Source organism: Pithys albifrons, chromosome 5 (genome assembly GCF_047495875.1).
Source record: "Pithys albifrons albifrons isolate INPA30051 chromosome 5, PitAlb_v1, whole genome shotgun sequence".
Taxonomy (NCBI): domain Eukaryota; kingdom Metazoa; phylum Chordata; class Aves; order Passeriformes; family Thamnophilidae; genus Pithys; species Pithys albifrons.
In genome coordinates, this window is record NC_092462.1 from 3,658,810 (window position 1) to 3,677,166 (window position 18,357).

General features: G+C 39.1%; 1 protein-coding gene across 2 annotated transcripts in view; it reads left to right on the top strand.

The window, feature by feature from the left end:
• The first annotated feature begins 11,435 nt into the window (after nt 1–11,435).
• Nucleotides 11,436–18,357, top strand: part of SYNPO2 (synaptopodin 2) — a 77,437-nt gene continuing 70,515 nt past the window's right edge. For both annotated transcript variants that reach the window (XM_071555476.1, XM_071555477.1), the window contains exon 1: nt 11,436–11,676. In XM_071555476.1, coding sequence (XP_071411577.1) covers nt 11,548–11,676 — 129 coding nt within the window. In that variant the 5' untranslated portion in view covers nt 11,436–11,547. The remainder of the gene's footprint in view (nt 11,677–18,357) is intronic.

An 18,357-nucleotide genomic window follows, 5' to 3' on the forward strand; every position in this document is an offset into this window, starting at 1 on the left:
AGATGTGGAAACATCATTAAAGATTTAAGTGCATTATTGGTCTGGAAAGAACTTTCATAAAAATGAGATTGCAGGATTACTAAACTTTAAGTAATTTTATTAAATCACTTAAAGAAAACTGTACCTTAAAATCTGAGAATCAGACTGATTTGTTCTCTATCATCATCAATAATGATGATCTTGTAGGTTAAATTACCTTTCTTAACAATCAGTTTATCCTGAAGTGGTAACTATGCATGTGATTTCATACATGTGATTTCAGACCTAATTTGGAGTTAGTACTGGTGAAGTAAATAGAAGAATTTGTCTAAACCTATATGCTTTTTACATCTATATTAAAAAACAACAAATCCTCTGTCCCTAAAATCTCAGAACTTTTAAAGTTCTTGCTAGAATTTTTTCTGTTAGTTCTGAAACTAAAGAAACACACAGTCATCCCTCAGCTTGGGAGATAAAAGCCCCTCCTGGACAAACCACACAGAATTCATGTCTCTATCTCATAGCACTTCACATTAAGACAAAGTGGGATTCCAGGAAACCTAAATCCTATCCTAACATTTGCACTTACAGGATGCCCTTAAAGCAGGGCCTTGGCACAAGCTGCCAGGAAGAATTGGAACAACACCACGATGAGCTACAGGCAATGTGTTTGTCACGCTGATGGGATGGCCAGAGCTTTTGTGGCAGTTAACACTGATTGTGGTAACAAATCACTGTGACAAGACAAATGTCTGCTGCTCAATGCTGTAAGAATTCAATTTTAAATCATAATATATATTCTAAGCCTTTCTCTAGGGGAAGGTGTGGGCAATACTGGGTATGTTCTTAAAAGACTATTCCATCACAAGGAATAGTTCATAGAACTCCAAGGATTCTATATTTTAAAACGCTTTTTTGGTTGTTATTGAGACTGTTTTTCTCCTTTTAATTTCATTTGTATGTCCTGCAGACAAAGCAGCAGATTTGCTTTTGCACAGCATCAGAAGGGTCCTGAAAGCTACTTCCATGAAAAGGTTACTTTCTTTTCCTGTCTTCCCTACATATAATCACTAAAATCTTCTCTAATGTTTTCTCTACTGTATAGTTAAGATCTATGGAAAACAGTTTACAGCTTAAAGTACTTTACAAGAAAAAAGGAAATTAATATTCACAAAGGTTGTATTTGTTTAAAAAGAAAGCAAAGACTTTGTAAAAAAGAGGAGCAATCACATTTTTAAAGGATTATGTTCTTCTGAAAAAAAATATTGTGTTAGATTAAAAATGCTATGTGAAGAAATGATGTAATTTTTCAGGAGTCAGAACAATACTGTGAGAAGAAGTGTTGTGACTCAGCTACATTTCTAATATAAAAAGTTATGCACAATAGAAACCTCAATGAAGGCACAGCAGAAGGGAATACTGATATTTTGATTAAAGTCTTAATGGCAATTAGAAAATATTATTGGAGTACACCCTTTAAAGACTGCCCTAAATAGAATGAAAACACAGAGGGCAGAGGGTTTTCAGAATATCAGACTCCTGTAGCTGTTGTTATTCAGGGAAAGTAACACAGTCATGTTAAAATCCTGGGCATATATTCCTGGCTGTATATATTTTCTGGCACGTGTTTTGTTACCCCCTGCAGAGAGTTTTAGCTAAAACCACTTTCTTTCCCTGAAACTCAGTAAAGCAGAAATTTTTATAAAATGCTCTGTTTGGTCCACATGTGGTAAGTTCTACACAAGTCACACTTTTAAAAAGCAAATGTGCTTTAGAGAACTGACTGTGGCTGCTTTCTTCAAAAAAAGACTTTCTGGCCAGTTCAAGCCTCTGGATTTTTCAATACCTGCAAATTGTGAGGCTCTTCTGCTTATTCTCACTGACTGTTGCTGTTTTGGTTTTCTAATGAAATCAACATTCTGGCAACTCGATCTGGAACAATTACAGGAGATAGATACAGTGTTCTGAGAAATCTGCTGTGATGGTTCAGTTGGGGAATTTCAATTATCTTTTTAATTAATTTAGTTCTGTCCAAGATGCATGAGAGTGGAAGGTTGTACTACCTGCTCCTAATGGAAAAAAACCCCATGGCTTGATTATCCTGCCGTAATTGCTACATAATGAACTGTAACACAAAAACAAAGATGAGAACTTACTATAATCTGATGAATAATGTATCACATATAAAGCACTATAAATAAACATCAGTCTGAGAAAGGACAGCAGAAAGTTAAATGATGCTTCCTGTGTTTGCTTGCTGAATGTATGGAATTTCTCAAACAGAGATATATTTCACCTTTACATTCAAAAGCATCTGAAGCAGCTTTACTTTCATTGGCTTTTATTTTACATTTCCTGCTTGTGTATAAAATTTCTCTGTGTTAGTGGAGTCTTGCTACAGAATAGTACTCAAATAGACTTAATATCATTAAAAAAAGAGTAACGTTGAGTTAACTCTTCATCACAAATGAGCTATTTGACTGATTTACTCAGTTTTCTCACTGGAAGACAAGGCATGAATTTATTAACACAGTTGTGTTTCAGCCAGCTCTAGAGATCATTAACACACTCTGAGTATAGTCCTACTGTTAGTAAGTCAAATTTGTTCCATATAATTGATTGGCTACTGCCACTCGTATGATATTATTTCTGACAAATGCTCATAACTGCAGAATTTGTTGTGTAAGAGAAACAGCTCCTCAAAACCACTCAGAAATTACTTTGGATGCAAATACTTGTATGTGTGTTCTTGCTCACATTCACTGTTCTTCTGCTTTACACCACCCTTAATGTGGAAGCATAGAATCTTCTACCTGAGCATGGCAAAGTGACAGAGGTAGTATATACCAGTAAAGCATCTCTGTCATTTGGAAAAATATCAGTCTTGATTACAAAACTATTTTTCAGAATGCTGGGTTTGTGCTATTTGGATACCTTTAGTCTAAACTGATTGATGCTTTCCCCACAATTAGCAAAAATAAACAAAAAAATCAAAGAAAATCCAAATGGAGATTTTTAAAGTCCAACATGTTATTTTTCTATCACAGAAGCAGCAAAGGGACTGGAGATGCAGCTGGTATGAACTCAAAGGGCAGGAGCAAAATTCTACATCATGCTTGGTATCAGCTCACCTACCAGATTTGCACTGTGGTGGCACATGAAACACTTGCAGACATTTCTGGAAAACAGATCCATGTCAATGCCAGCTAAACAGTAGATTATCAGACAGAAGGAGCTGAGAAGTGGATGGAAAGTGGGTGCAGCACAACAGGCAGCGCTGCAGGATCAGCAGGGGTTAAACATCAAGGTGTTCTTGGAGGGCAGATTTTTCTTATGTAATCTCCTCTACTTGGAAAGGAATTAGTTATCAGAGCAGGGAGTTGGAATTCTTGTTCCTCTAGCCAGGAATGAAGAGAGCTGGATTGCTTTTTAATCTATTGCAGTTATTGGGCTGGGGGTAAGGTTTCCTGCAGGGAGGTCCTTCTCTGGTAAAGCCTCTCCAGGTCCATCCAGAGGCAGAGGGGGCAGAGGGGCAGAGGGAGCAGTGCTGTTTGCCTTTTGCATGCAGAACGTGATGCCAAGGCAACTTTTTATGCCCTGTCCTTTTTGCTGAAGTAGTTTGAAGCACCAACATCACACTCCCTGGGGCAGACACTGATCAAAATGCCTCCCTGTGGTTGTAAAGGGAGTGTTTGAGAACCATTTTACAAACCTTACAGCTTATTTTGTAGTACAGAGGAAAGACAACAGGGTACTACAGGAGGACTCAAACTACAAGCAGAGATTTTCAGAAGTTTGAGCAGGTGTCTCAAGGGCACACTGTGTAGTGGCCACCTCCCCCATTTACAGGCCCAGAGCAAAAAATGAGAATTTGCCAGTGCAAAAACAGAGCCCAAACTTCCCAAGACACTTACTCTATTATAACTCAATTGTTCCTGTTCTTGTTTTCAGAAGGGAAAAAATCATTCTCATGAGCCTTCCAAGTGCCAAACAATACCTGCTTTAAAATGGAATGCAAAAATAGTTGATTTTTATGCTGGACTGTGTCTATGCACGTAATTGAGCTCTTTAAAAGGAACAAGTCAAAGGGAGTTAATCACTTTTACACTTGCTAACAGGAAATAAAATTCAAAAGATGAAATTTGATGCAGGTGAGAATTCATCAGGCTAATGTTAAATTTTCAAACTTCAGTTCCACATTAAACCATCACTTCAAAATTAGTAGATTATTTGGGCCAAATTTGTACCTCAGCTATGATTAAATTATATTTTATAACTGAGTATGATATGGTTGCCCTTGATGCATTTCCCTGCAGAACACCAGAAGAGAGTTTAGCATGTTGTATTTCTTTAACCCAGTAAAGTTGGCATGAAATATTTGCTCTGGGTTCTTTCAGTAGGAAGAGGGGAGATCATAAAATCTGACTTTCTAAGATGAACAGGGAGATAAAAGGTGTTGCATTACTTAACTGCCACCTTTAAATGACAATTCACAGAGCAGGATGAAGATTGGGGCAGGGGTGAGGAAGGCAGAACACCTGCTTTCATTACTTACCTGCACGTTCCATTCAAGACTCTTCAGAGCTTTGGCACAGAAGGTCAACTTTTATTCCCATAATCTCCATTAAAAAGAATGTGATGTAACCTTGCCCTGCCAAAACCAGATAGAAAATACCACATAAATAATTTTCTTTTTACTTTAGAATCTTTCATCAGAATTTTTCCAACTACTGAAGCCAAAAATGTAGTCATCCCATCTCCTGGGAATCAAAATGAAAAGGGAATAGACACCTGAGAGTCTCCCAAGTCCCAACAGAAAATTAATTCTTGCTTGCTAAAACACAGGGATAAGTAAAACCAACCATGGAATGACACCTGGAAACATGAATTCTGGCCCAAATCCTTACTTCTAGATTAACAAGAAACAGGTAGTTATTCCAGTTTCATGACATTTTTTCCATGTTCAGAGCCCTTGCAGTGAACATGTTTTACTGTTTCTCACAACAAAACTTTGTGGCTATTTTGTGTGTTAATGCTTAGACACAATCTGAAATCCTTGTCTTTTCATAAAGGAAAACCTTCTTAAAAGACTTTTGTCCAAGAAGTCCAGGAAGAAACCAAAAAATTTTTCTTCTCTTCAGCCAGTAGTTTAGGAAAGTATTTTCTGATTATCTGAGACTGGCTGTACAGGAACAGGTAGGACAAACACCAAAGAAACATCAGAGTTCTCTACTCCAAATTCTTGGCTCTCTGAGCCAACCATATGTTTTCCTGCAGTGTATTTGATGGTGGCAGGTCTTTGGCTCCAGAGTCCTGTGAGATGTTCATGCTCTAAGAGCTGATCGTTCATCTGCCTCCTGACATGGTGAATGTACAGTTACATTCTCTGCATGATTTTCTACCTACTGTGTTATAACTCAGCCATGCTCAAAGATATCAGTTTTGTTTCTGTGTTTTGGAGGAAAGTGGCTTTTTTTGCCTCTTTGTTTGAGGGTTTTCTTCCCTGACATAGATCCAAGAAGAGCAATGAGGCTGGTGAAAGGACTTGAGCACAAGTCCTGTGGGGAGAGGTTGAGGGAGCTGGGGGTGTTTAGACGAGAAGAGGAGGCTCAGAGGTGACCTCAACACTTTCAAGAACTACCTGAAAGGATGTTGTAGCCAGGTGGTGATTGGTCTCTTCTCCCAGGCAGTCAGCAACAGGACAAGAGGGCACAGGCTCAAGCTCTGCCAGCAGACGTTTAGGTTGGATATCAGGAAGAAGTTCTTTACAGAGAGAGTGGTCAGGCATTGGAATGGCCTGCCCAGAGAGGGGGTAGATTCCCCATCCTTGGAGGTTTTTAAACTGAGATTGGACGTGGCACTGAGTGCCATGATCTGGCAATTAAAGTGGGGCTGGATTAAGGGTTGGACTTGATGATCTTGGAGGTCTCTTCCAACCCAACTGATACTATGGTTCTATGAAAAACCCCAATGACCAAGGCACTGCAAGCATCTAGGATGACACCCAGTAACCCAGGTGCTGGGAAACACCCTCCTGTTCATTTCTCTGCTTCTTTCACTAACACTTCACTTGCCAGTTTTGAAGTTGGGGAAGAAAACCAAGAAAGCAGGACTAGTTCTGAAATTCCAGCCCATCACATAGTACCTTGCTTTATCATCCACACTAGGGATTAAAATTTGAAGGCCTTACCTCTACTGGCGAGGAACTGTTCATGCCTCCTTTGAGTGTGGGCAGAGCTTTCCTCTCTGGCCTTCAGGTGGCTAATTACCTATGACCTGTATTTTTAATTTCTTTTCCCTTCACTAAGAACTTGGAGTTACTGGGTTTTAGTACCTTTGCCACTCCATGTCTGTACTTTCAGTCAGCAAACCCTCTTTAGCTGCCAGTGCACTACGAAGTTCCTCATCCAATCAAAACATCTGGATTCTATTAATTTGTCTTGTCCTACAAGAGAAATTTGATGGGAAAAAATGAAGAGTAATCGGCTTTAATGGATGTTAGCTGGAACTGTGCATTTGAGCCTTCCATCGATATATTTCATTTCACTTCGTCATTTTACATCTTTTCTGAAAATTAAATCCTTTCCATGTGTCTCTGTTCCTTGTTGCTTGTTATGTCAGGAGACCAACACTGTAGCAATTCAGCAGAAATGTATTGCTCTACTTCTGTAAGGTTTGGGGGAAATGATGTTAAGCTCTGCCTTCAAAATATGCTTTTCCCTTCTGTAACTACTGAGTTGTCCCTGCCCCAACAGCAGCACACGCTGAGGAGTCTGACATTGCCCATCTTGCAGAAGCCAGTTGAAAAAAAATACAATTTCAAGGGATATATTGGAAAAGACCATCTTCCCTTCCTTTGGAAGAGACTGTGTATCATGTTTTCTTAAGTCAAATGGCTGTGATTTTATCTTTTGTTCCATTAAACTTGCTATATATTTACAAGTGGGGTTTTTTTCCATGTAATTAACAAAAAATCCCAAACAAATAAGCACTGACTTTCCCCCCCCCCGCTGCTGATTCTCCCATTTGGATGAAATCCCATCCCACAATAAATTGGGCAGTTTATTAAATTGTTTATAGATGATACAGTTAGAGTCTACTAGAAAGCTGTTAAAATAGGTATTTTTAGGGAACTAGCTTATGTGGATTTCAATGTGGAAAAAAGCCAGATATGGAAAGAAAACGAAATGCAGAAAAAAAAGAGGAAGTCAGACTATCTGTGCATTTACAGCAGTAAAATGCAGCCCATAAATTAGAGATCATGATATCCCCTTTCCCTCTGTCTCTTCCTCATTACTAAGGAATGGGTGGAAATGTTTGCATTTTTAAAGAATCCACAGGCCTAGGATACCACTGCAGGAAACTGTAGGTGAAATGACAGCTGTGCTTTTATCACTGGATGAAAGACAAAGATTTGTCTTATTACTTCTCACGTTTGGGGAATGTCTTCTGAACTCAGCTACAGAAATACCTGATTTAAATTAGATTTTAGATAAATCCACTTCTAGTAAAACTGTTCAGTACCATAAATTATTATTACAATAAGAAAAGAAGATGTATGGATGAGTGGCAGCAGATGAGGCAAAGAAAATTAAGAAGTAGTCACCAAGACCACACAGAGCTTTAAAGGAATTGAAGGCTGAAATAGCTGACTATTAGTGAGATTAGAGAGAGCCATTTTTTAAATGAAGTGTTCCAAGAGAGGCTCAGAAAACAACAAGCCTGTCAGCCCCATATCTATGCAAACCAGAGAGGTGGGAACCATAATATGGAACAGTGCACATCTGGATAAATATGACTTATCTGGGAAGAGTTAAAAAGGTTTTCATAAAAGGAAGTCCTGCCTCACAAACATAAGGCAGTTCTTTGAGGGGATCAAAAAACACGTGGATAAGGGTGATCTGATTGATCTTGGATTTACAAAAGCCTTTCAACAAATTCCTTCAGCAAAGGCTTTTAAGAAAACTAAGCAGCCATACCACAACATGGCTTAGAAGTATAAGGTGATACACACTTGGGAAAACCCACTAACTCATGTATAAAACTGTATGCTTTGAACTGACTACCATCAGGCAATATTTTATGATTTTAAAAGGTAATTCCATGAACACATAAACTCAGCAGTGTCTGAAAAACCAAAGAAGGTGCTAGCAATGTTGGGGTTAGCAACTAGAGAACAGAACAGATGATATCATCATGTTGATGTATAAATCCCAACTTTGCTGTCTGAATACTATGTGGTGTTTATCTCTAAAAGGATACTGAACTCTGGAGCATGGAGAGAAAGGAAGTGAGGATAATGAAAGGTAGGAGACAGCTTCTGTATAAAGAACAATTAATTACTCTCTTACCTGTTTGAAAAAAGGTGGGTATGTAAGGGGTCTGTAAAATAAATGCCTGCAACGTGTGCCTGGGGAGTGCTTGGTCACAGTTCCCTTTGACCTGTGAAGCAGAGGACAGCAAATGAACCTGTGGGATCCAGATGCAAAGAAGGAAAGATGTAGTCAGAGATACCTTCCTATGCCAAGTGCCAAGATCTCCCCACAGATCAGGTTCAAGCCAAAGCTCTCCCTGAATTTGGGCACACAGAGATGTTGGGTGAGATCTGCCATCTGTCCTTTGCTGAGTTTGTGAAGTTATTTTTGTGACATAAAATTTTTATCAGTTGTTGCCCAGAATCGGATCTTTAGGCTTTAGTGAAATTATGGAGATGGTGGCAGTGGCTAAGTGGATGTTTTTGTCATTAGCTTTACATTTTTCAGTGTATTTTGGAAATTATCTCAGAATTTATGAAATTTATTTAAGCTATAGAAACTACAGAGACCAAAAGTTGTAAACCCCATGAATGATTCCACTTTTATCTTAATGCCCAGTTTCTGACCAGCATTTAGAAATCCCAAAGGATGCAGAGAATGCACAACAAGATAAGAGAAGTACTAACCAGCAAAATATGCCTCAGCATAAGCATTTAAGAAATTAATATAAGTCAAATGGGAATTTTTAGTGCCTATGGGGTGTTCTTTGTTAGATTAAGACATAGGAAGGTTTGGATCTTCCCAACATGGGAATAGTTTAATTACAGACTTCAAATGCTTGTCTCATTGTAAGCCTAAACCACTGGCATTGTTTTGCTGTCTTTTCCTAGGACACAATCAAATTTAAAGTGCTTCTTTCTGCTCTTTTGCCTTAATGATCCCAAATAGTTGGTGGGGGAATAACGTCAAGGAACACCAACTGTTGATCATACAACAAAATCCAACAAATCCTGGTGTTCTGACTGCTTAATTTTTTTCAGCTGAGCAATGACTAATCAAGATTGTTCTGTTTTAATATTTTACATGGTTCTGTTATATGGTCAAAGGAGAGAGAAGCATCCATATCTAGTGCAAAGTCCCATCATATGTGGCCATCCAAATGCAAGAGTGATTCTCCTTAATTTGTTCCCTGCAGTATATGAAATTCAGAAACAGAGCTCAGATTTGATTATTCCTTTTTACCAAAATGATAAAAGAGAGTCTTATACAAGAGCTCAAAATACCCTAATAATAATTAACATACACATTTTTCATAAATTTATAACATGTGGAGGGTTGATAATTATGTGGTTAATTTTCCTAAAATAAATGTTTAATTTTTTTATTTAATGGAGTGTGTCATAAAAGTATCTATAAAAACATGCCTCATTAGGCAAAAGGGGAGAATTTTGTCTAAAGCAAGAGTCTGCCTATGGAAAGACTAAAAGCCTGCCTGCCATAGCAACATATCAGCATTACACAAGGCAACCAGAAGGAGCTAGGCACCCTGAACTGAGTTATTTCAAAGGGGATGTCTGCACTCAGAGGTTGTCTGGCAAAGTCCTTTTAAAGCCATTCCCTTCCCAAGTATGGGTTCTCTGATAGTGTTTGCCTTAAGCATTTAATTATATGGCAACCTGTGCTTGTTTTGCTTCTCCAGAGCTTTTAACCTGTAGTCAATAAAGCCAGCACTCTTCCTACCATTAAACCTTGTTATTGAGAGAGTGACATTTTCCTCTGTTTGATCACAGATCTTGTCTCCAACCCAGTCTCAGTGTCTTCAGAGGCCTGAAGGGCTAAAGCTCCTAAAGGCCTGTCTACTTTTTCCACCCATAATATTTCAGTTTAACAAAGGATCCTGTCTCTACCCTGATATTTTATCTGTGTTTTTAAAGAACAATGCTGTGGTGTAAGGAAGCATCACTCCAGGGACGTTTAATTGACAAGCACACTGGGTAGGTTTAAAGCTTCAATGGTTACCAGCTACTTACATGCAAAGTCATGTAATTCAGATGATGAGTGTTTCCTGTTGCCCCTACATCTCTGCAGGCTTAGAAGCAGCCAACTGAAAACAGTTCATACAGGGATCTCAGTGATTTCAGGCTGTGAGAATCTGATGCCCCAGCAACCTGGGTCTCAAAGCAAGAACTGTTTGTTTCAGGAATCAGTCCAGTCACTGAAGATGTTTCTCGCCCACCTGCTGAACACTGTCCTTTAGAGCCACCTTAGTGCAAAACCCAGTGTGATTTAAGCCAGGCTACCTGACTTTGGGCTGGGGTGAGCAGGAGCTTATGGTGTCAGTTGTTAACATCAGCCAGAGGAATATACATCCCTGGCTGAAAACCACTCCAACTAGACTTGGAGGAGCTGCATGACCCTAAGACAGCAACAGGGCACAGAACTGAACACAGGTTGTAAGGCACCAGGAAATTAACTTCCCACTGATTTTTTTTCTGATTATAGTAAGTCTGCCCTTTAATGACAGAATATCATCCACTGATAGCATCTGTACAGAGATCTGATACTTCATTCCACTAATCCTCTTCCTCCCTCTGGCAGGAAAGGCAACAGGCTGCATACGAACAGGTATTAGTGGGGTCCAGTGATAATTCATGTCATTGCTAAATAGCAGTGCATGTTAAAGCATTCTGAGGTTAGAGAGAACTAGAATAATAGGAACAACTTCATGAATGGGAAATTACAAAGCTCTTCTCTTTTTCCCTACCTGCAGTGCTGCAAAAGGTGCAAGCAGGGTAGAGATGAAAATCCTAACCCCAGTTCCATCTAAGTGTATCAGTGATTCAGAGGAGGTACAGGATGTTCCACTTGAGATTCTGCTTCTTTCTTAAGAGTAAGAATACAAGAAATGGGTAAATTAGAGTTAAAATGTCTGGCACCATGTACTAAAGTAAACATTTCCTACATTGTCACAGGGAAACACACACTTATTTTAGCTGTTGTTTTGATTTAGCTGCCACGAGGGTCATGTTTAAATGCAGCCTTCTCTGTCTCAGGGCCGAGCCTCTTTGTGTGCATTTCCTCAGTGTTACTTACTTTACTTCGAAGGTGGGCTGAGCGTCGGAATCTGACGCCAGAGTGGGCTGTGCCCTCGGTGCGAGGGAGCTCTTACATTCTCCTCAATGACCACATTTGCTCGTGCAGTTCCCAGCAGCAGCAACAGTGTGGTGCTCTGGTCTCCCGCTCTGCCCGGCAGCCGAGGCTCCGGCTCGCTGAACATCTGCAAGACACATCTCTCATGTTCTCCTCTCTCTGAATGCTGCCCGCCTGCACCGGGACCATGGGCACGGGGGATTATCTCTGCATCGCTATGAGCGGAGGGGCGCCCTGGGGCTTTAGACTGCAAGGTGGCAAGGAGCAAAAGCAGCCTTTGCAAATCGCCAAGGTAGGACCACGAGAGAGATGTTATCGGTGTGTGGAGAACAGTTTGCTCAGAGACAAATTAAACGCTGCTTCCAAGGAAGCGGTTGGTGTGGAGCTTGTTGTGATGCTTGTTCGAATTCGCTGGCATGTTTTGCAGAGATTCTACAGGTGCTGGTTATGTTGGCTTCAATAAAAGGAATGATTACTTTTCAGTAGCTTGCAAGTATTGCAAACATTTCCTTAAAGATTACAGGTTTTACTTCTGAAATGATGGATGTCTTTCAGCTCCTGTTTGGTTCTCTGTCTGGTTTGGAGTGCACTCGGCACATCGCAGAACTCAGTCTCATATTAGGAAATGCTGTTTCAGTCATCTATTTATGAGAGTTTTCTACTCTAGGCATAAAATAAATAGAGCTTTAACATGAGAAAATGTTCTTACTATTTTGGGACTCCTGGAAAGCATTACACTGAGTTATCTCTGGTTTTGGAAAGTTATCCACTCTTAGAAACAGCTTTAATAGATGCCAAACATGCCCTCTGATATTTAATGAGCAACACTGAAAATTACTGGACACTTAATAAATTATCTGCATGTATAGCAGGAGAGAAACACAGACAGTAGGTATTCAGAATAGATTAAAAATAAGAACTGGTAGCCCCAAGTAGTAAAAAGCAATAGTTCAAAAGTAGTTTTGTTAAAAATCAGTGCTCAGTCCAGTGCAACAACTTCCCCAATGGTGCAACAATGAAGATTTGTCACGGTTATTAAGGCTTATGTAACTGTATGGAGCTGCATTCTCTTCTGCTGGACAAGAGGGGCAAATTCTGTCCACAGTTCCGAGGTCAGCAAAATACCACTGGCTGAAATGATACCAGGACTGATCATCACACAATGAACTCTGCAGCCTTAAACTGAGGGAGGGAGTGTAAAATGTATCTTATCTCCTTTTAGTATCTTGGTAATGCAGTGCCTTGAGTGTTAAGGGTTTTGTACTTTGATATAGTATTTTAGATCAGTAGTTTAGTATTTAAGCTGAAACTTTCTTAAGCTGTTGATATCTTTATTAATTAGTTAACTTTAATTTACTGGATCAGTTGACTTTTTCACAAACAGCAGAAACAGTAAACCTACCTCATTTTCTATAGGAAGGTCCTTTTAGTTGCTCTGTCAAGAAAACAACATCTTTCACTATTCTTTTCAATCATTTCCAGCCCATAATATTAGCCATATTCAGTATTAAAACCATGATTTATTGAGCATGTGAATAATTTTTCATATTACTGTTAAAGTGATTTTTTGTTTCTCTGTTTTGCAAAACTTGAACATGTTTACTTTTTTTCCCCACCGATGGGCAACTGTTGCTGTGCGAGTAAAGGCGCTGTAAGGGGCGGCAGAAACTCTGCCATCTAGTGAGAACTTGTAGCCAGAACCTCACCATTGTCACAGCAAAAGGCAAGTGGCCTTGGTTACACAAACCGCAGTGAAATAGGGAAGGGATTGTGATGCAGAACTGAAGGGGAGAGGGCTGCAAAATGAGATAATCCATGAAAATGTAGCGGGATACAAAACCCCCCAATTCACACTTACCTTCTCTTTGATAAAGGAAATGTATTGTTTTTAGAGCTAATGGAATGAGGCACTGCATTCACTGCCACAAACAGCTTTTACCAGTTTGTTTTATGCCTTTTAAAATAGTTTTATTACATTTATAAAGAATATGTAAGCCATGTCCCCACTGTCTGTAGCTCTTGAAGCATTCCCACTAAAATCCACGAGAGTTTTGCCTGGAGTATCAAGTAATGCCTTCCATGACCATGCAGAGAGTTAACGGAGACACAGAGACAAACATTTTATAAAGAAATATCTCGGTATTTTTTCTAACTAGCACATAAAATAGGCAATTTTCATTAGCAAATAATTTTACAGCCACTAAATTAAGTTCAAGACTTTTCAGCAATTTTTAAGATGTGAGATTGCAACAAATGGATTTTTTTAAAGTATCAGAAACTATAGTTTTACCTTGTCCATTTTTAACCCTCATTCTAAACATAATTTTTAAAAACATTTGCCTCATTTTCTGTAGAGAAACACAATGTGTTTAACAGCCCTGTGAACCCTGGATCCACTGTGATGTCCACTGGTGTTGTAAATACTTCATATAAACTTACTTTCAGTTAAAAAGAATTTGTGTATTCTGTATACTGTCCCCATATAAGGGCTTTAAAAGCAATTATTTTAAATTCTGTCTCAAGACACCTACTGTGCTAAGAAGGATATCTAATAAATGGATTTATTTTTAAAAAAGGAAATATTGTCAGGAGTATAAAGCTAAGGAAACCAGTGGCTGCATGCACCAAGACACTAAAGCATGTCAGTCCTGCACTGCAGGATAACTTTCCCAAAGCAGGAGAAGACTGGGAAACCTCAGGGTAACACTGACCCTAGAAGGATAAGAATTCAAGATATATTAAAGCAAAGTAACACATGGTATCTCCTTTCTGTTTCCACCATGAGAGACATGAAGGAATATGTTTCTTATGAAAATCATAGGGTTTTTTTCTTGAACATTTCTTTTTTCACTTAAAATATATAAAAGCTGTATGTAGAAAAAAGAAAAAGAAAGTCCTGTGAGTTTTTCTACGAACACCAAACAATACAGGCTATGTTATATATATCATAAAGAACTTATATATCCTTTAAGAAGCATCTCTATTGCAACAGGTAACTTAATGGAGTTGTCCTATGGAAGATTTAGATTTATAATTCAGTTATCATGTGACTTTATAAAATTATCTGTTTGCAAGAGAGATACATTATTCTCAGCATGTTTGTTACCTACAGCAAGCAGCAATTTGCTGAACTCACCGTATCTGTCAAAGTCTTGGTAGTTTAAGTTTGGGAACGTAACCAAATAGTTGCAGTATTCAAGGGCAGTAAGTTGCATGACTCAGACCTCTGAGCACTTCAAAGGAAATTCTTTTTCTGATCAGTATCCTAAAAGTAAAAATGAACAGGTGCTCGCACAAGGACTTTGCTGCTGCTGCTGCCCAAAGAGGGGTTCAGCTCTGGCTCAGTAATGACCTGTGGCAAGTGGCTGCTTGGTCATTTTAGACTTGTGCCCTCGCCTACCAAAATGCTCAGATTTCAATTCAAGTCTCAGTTTCATCATTTTGGATTCAATGGAACCTGAAACTGAAAGTGAAACTCAAAGACTTGGGAACAACCTGAAGCGAGAGTGTGAAAAGTGATGTCTGAATAGGATTGTTTAATGCTGGGTGTGAACAGAGGTTGGCACTGCTGGGGTAGTTTGACTTTTTCTCTGCATTTATCCACAATACTTGACACATGGAGAACAACTCCAAGAGGTTGACCTTTACACTCTGTCTAGTGTTAATAAAAAGAGGGTGAGAGATGTTAGCACAATTATGCTTTGGATCCACAGGTAAGGCAAAGAATGTCACTGCCACACATAGGAGAGCTGTGTTAGCACAGAGTTGGTCCATCCACAAAGGCATCAAAGCCGCTGGATTTAAGGAAACACTTCCAAGCAGGTAAACTAGGTGAGTTAAAGTAGGATCTTGCTCTGCAGCAGTGTTGGAACTGGCAGTGCTCAGTGTGCTGAACTCACAGACTCTGCTGATATTGCCTTGTTTGTGTCCATTGACATTTCAAACAGGACCTGAACACAACTTGATGCAATAGCACTCAACAGAGCAAACCATGTTTAAAACATGCTGGTTGAACTTTGGCAGCAAAGGAGGGGAGTTTAGAGTCAACCTACACCATTTTAAACACAACTTGCCTTACTTGGCCTGTATTTAAAAGTGTTTGTTTAAATTTGCTGGCTAATACATTTCCAAACTTAGTTTGTTTTTGCAGCCTGAACAGACTCTTACTCTCAAATTCACCCTTCAGACCGTCTGACACAGACAGTATTTGCTGATATTCAGAAACCCCTGAGAGGCATATTTACATATTCTTTCTCACAAGGAGTTATGTGGAAATTTGTGGGTTTGTCTGTCTTTCCTGGAGAGGATTTTGACTGTCTTACAAGCCTTGACCTAATTTACTAACAAATACATTTTTGCACTTGTTTAGATGACAGAGTTCAGCTCCCATTTAAGTAAATTACAAAACTTCCATTGACAGACTGGGAAGAAGCTGGGCTTTATGGAAGTCAGGGGAATTTATTTTGCAAAACAAAGGAACAAAGTAAGGATCCCCAAACCTAATGAAAATAGATCACCACTAAATAACTGTTCCTGAAAAATCTGCCATTGCTAATTAGAAAAACAATGAGGAAAAAAAAGTCATACACCTTACCCACCAAAGGTTTCCATGTACTTCTAAAGGTTCGGGCTCTGCGTTCCTTAGTTTCAAACTTGCATTCCAGCTATTGTGCCACTGGAAATGTTTAGTACTGGAGTCCCACCTAGTTGTTTAAAAGCTGCAGGCTGAACCAGCACATGAGTGCATACCCTGTTTTGGACACACAGGATGACATACCAAGCTGGGTCTGGCATGCTTCCCTCAGTATTTAGGCAAACACAAGCATGGTTTGGATCCATGGTATTATTCATTTGTGCTCATTTCCAATAGATGCTTTTCCAACCCTCACGCTAGCCGAGTTTTCAATGGAATAGAATGAACACCATAATTCACACTGATTTAAACTAAACAAACTAAAAAACCAAACAGTGTATTCCTACTAAATTAGATTAGCTGCTTTGTATAGAGCTTAGCTTCATTTTTTAGTTTCTTTGCTGGAAACTTTTAAAATACATGGCAAGGCATTATTACATGTCATTGTTCTGTATTTTCTGCCATTGCATCCTTATTGTGAATGTGAATGCAACAGTGAGACTCTTGGCCAAGTCCATATTAAAATATCACAACAGGAAATGTTGTTTACAAAGTCCTTTAGGATTGTGTCAGATTGTTTGAGAGGACACAGCTAGCAACTTATGCATGTCATGGAGGGGCTTTCCTCCAAATACAGAACTCAGTGTTCTTCCAATTTACAGCAGAAATTACTTTATGGGACAATATTTCATGAGATAAATGCTTAGCACTCTATAAAATTTGCAGAGATATCTTTAAGAGAAATAACTCTGTGCATGGAATTAACTATGGACAAAAATGATAACATTTAGATTACAACCAGCACTCACAAGCACTGCTCACTGGCTGGAACAAAACTGGCAGTTCAAAAACCCCCTGGATATCAGCTTGAAGGTTTTAAATTTCAAACCTAACGTACACAAGTTACACAGTGGATTTCTTTTTCCTTTTCTGTAATTTTTCCCATCTGTCCCATTTCATTAGAATCTGTATCCATGGCCAGTGTGAACGTTCAGATGAGAGCAATGCGCATTCAGAGTGAAACACTTCAGCGTGCACCAAAATCAAAGTGCTGGTTTTTGGTTACCTGCCAGCACAACCTGCTGTTGAGTATGATGGCCAAAAATCTTCAAAACACCTCAGCACCTTGCTCTCAGTGGGGTGCTAAGAACAGTGAAGAAGTGGCTGCTTTATTTGTTGGTTATGTGGAAGGTGAATTATACCAAACCCCTGATGGCCCAAAGCTCGCTCAGATCCCAAGCTCTCCATCATGTGCTGCAGCCCTGGGCACAGCACAGACTCTTCCTTTCTGGTTTCTGCAACTCTTCTTTCTGCTTTAGAGAGATATATTTTGAATCCTTTAAGTTTCTGCCTTTGTTTGATATCTCCTTCCTGCATCTGGGACTGCTAACCTTTTGCTTCAAAAGAGTTATGTCATCCTGGACTGTGTAGCTGTAGAATCATTATTTTATAAACCTGCCTTTTTGTAAGTATATTTGAGAAATATGGTCCCATTTAGGAAGCTGGATGCTTTGGGTTTTGTAAGTATGTTTTCTATTACAATTCATTAGCAGATGAACTGGTGATGGGTCAAAACTATGAAGAAAGTAGATATCAGCTGTGGTGTTCTATACTGCTGGTTTCATTTGATATGTTCTCTATAGCATAAACATGCCATGTATGGCATAAATTGCTGCAATATTGAATTTCAAGAAAGTTTCTAAAATAAAGATGATGCAAGGCACCATTTGTCCCTTGTGGCACTTTACAGTAACAGAAGGAAAAACAAACAATGACAGAGGAATATAACTTTATAAGACCACATTTGCCCTTCCCAGTACTCTCTGCCTAATAAAGGGAGTATCAGGAACTGCTTGTTGTCTCAAGGCAAAAGTGGCAAAGCTGAACCTTTGTTTCAAAAACCTGACAGTTGAAATATCACTAGAGGAAACCTTAAAAAAAGAGGTACATTTTTTCCCATGAACTCATTGGGAGCTTTGCCACTGACTTCAAAGGGCAAAGGATTGGGCCTTAGTATGTATAATTTAGTGCAGTTATTTAACTAGAAGCAGATATCATGAATAAAAATCCTCATTGGGAAGGGTGTAGCAGATTTTTCTGGGGATCCTCTTACTACAGATCGCTGTGTCTAGCAGAACTCATTCCTTTCAAAGGAACAAAAAAACTTGGGGGTATCCCAATAACACTGTCAAATAATGTCACTTTTTTCCAAGTTAATTGGTAATGGTACATTTCATCTCCAAGCTGCTGTGGGAGTCTTTGTAAGGACAAAGATACTGAGCTGATGATAGCACAGTCTGCACATTTATAAGAGAGAGAAATCATTGCTCCTAGTAGGTA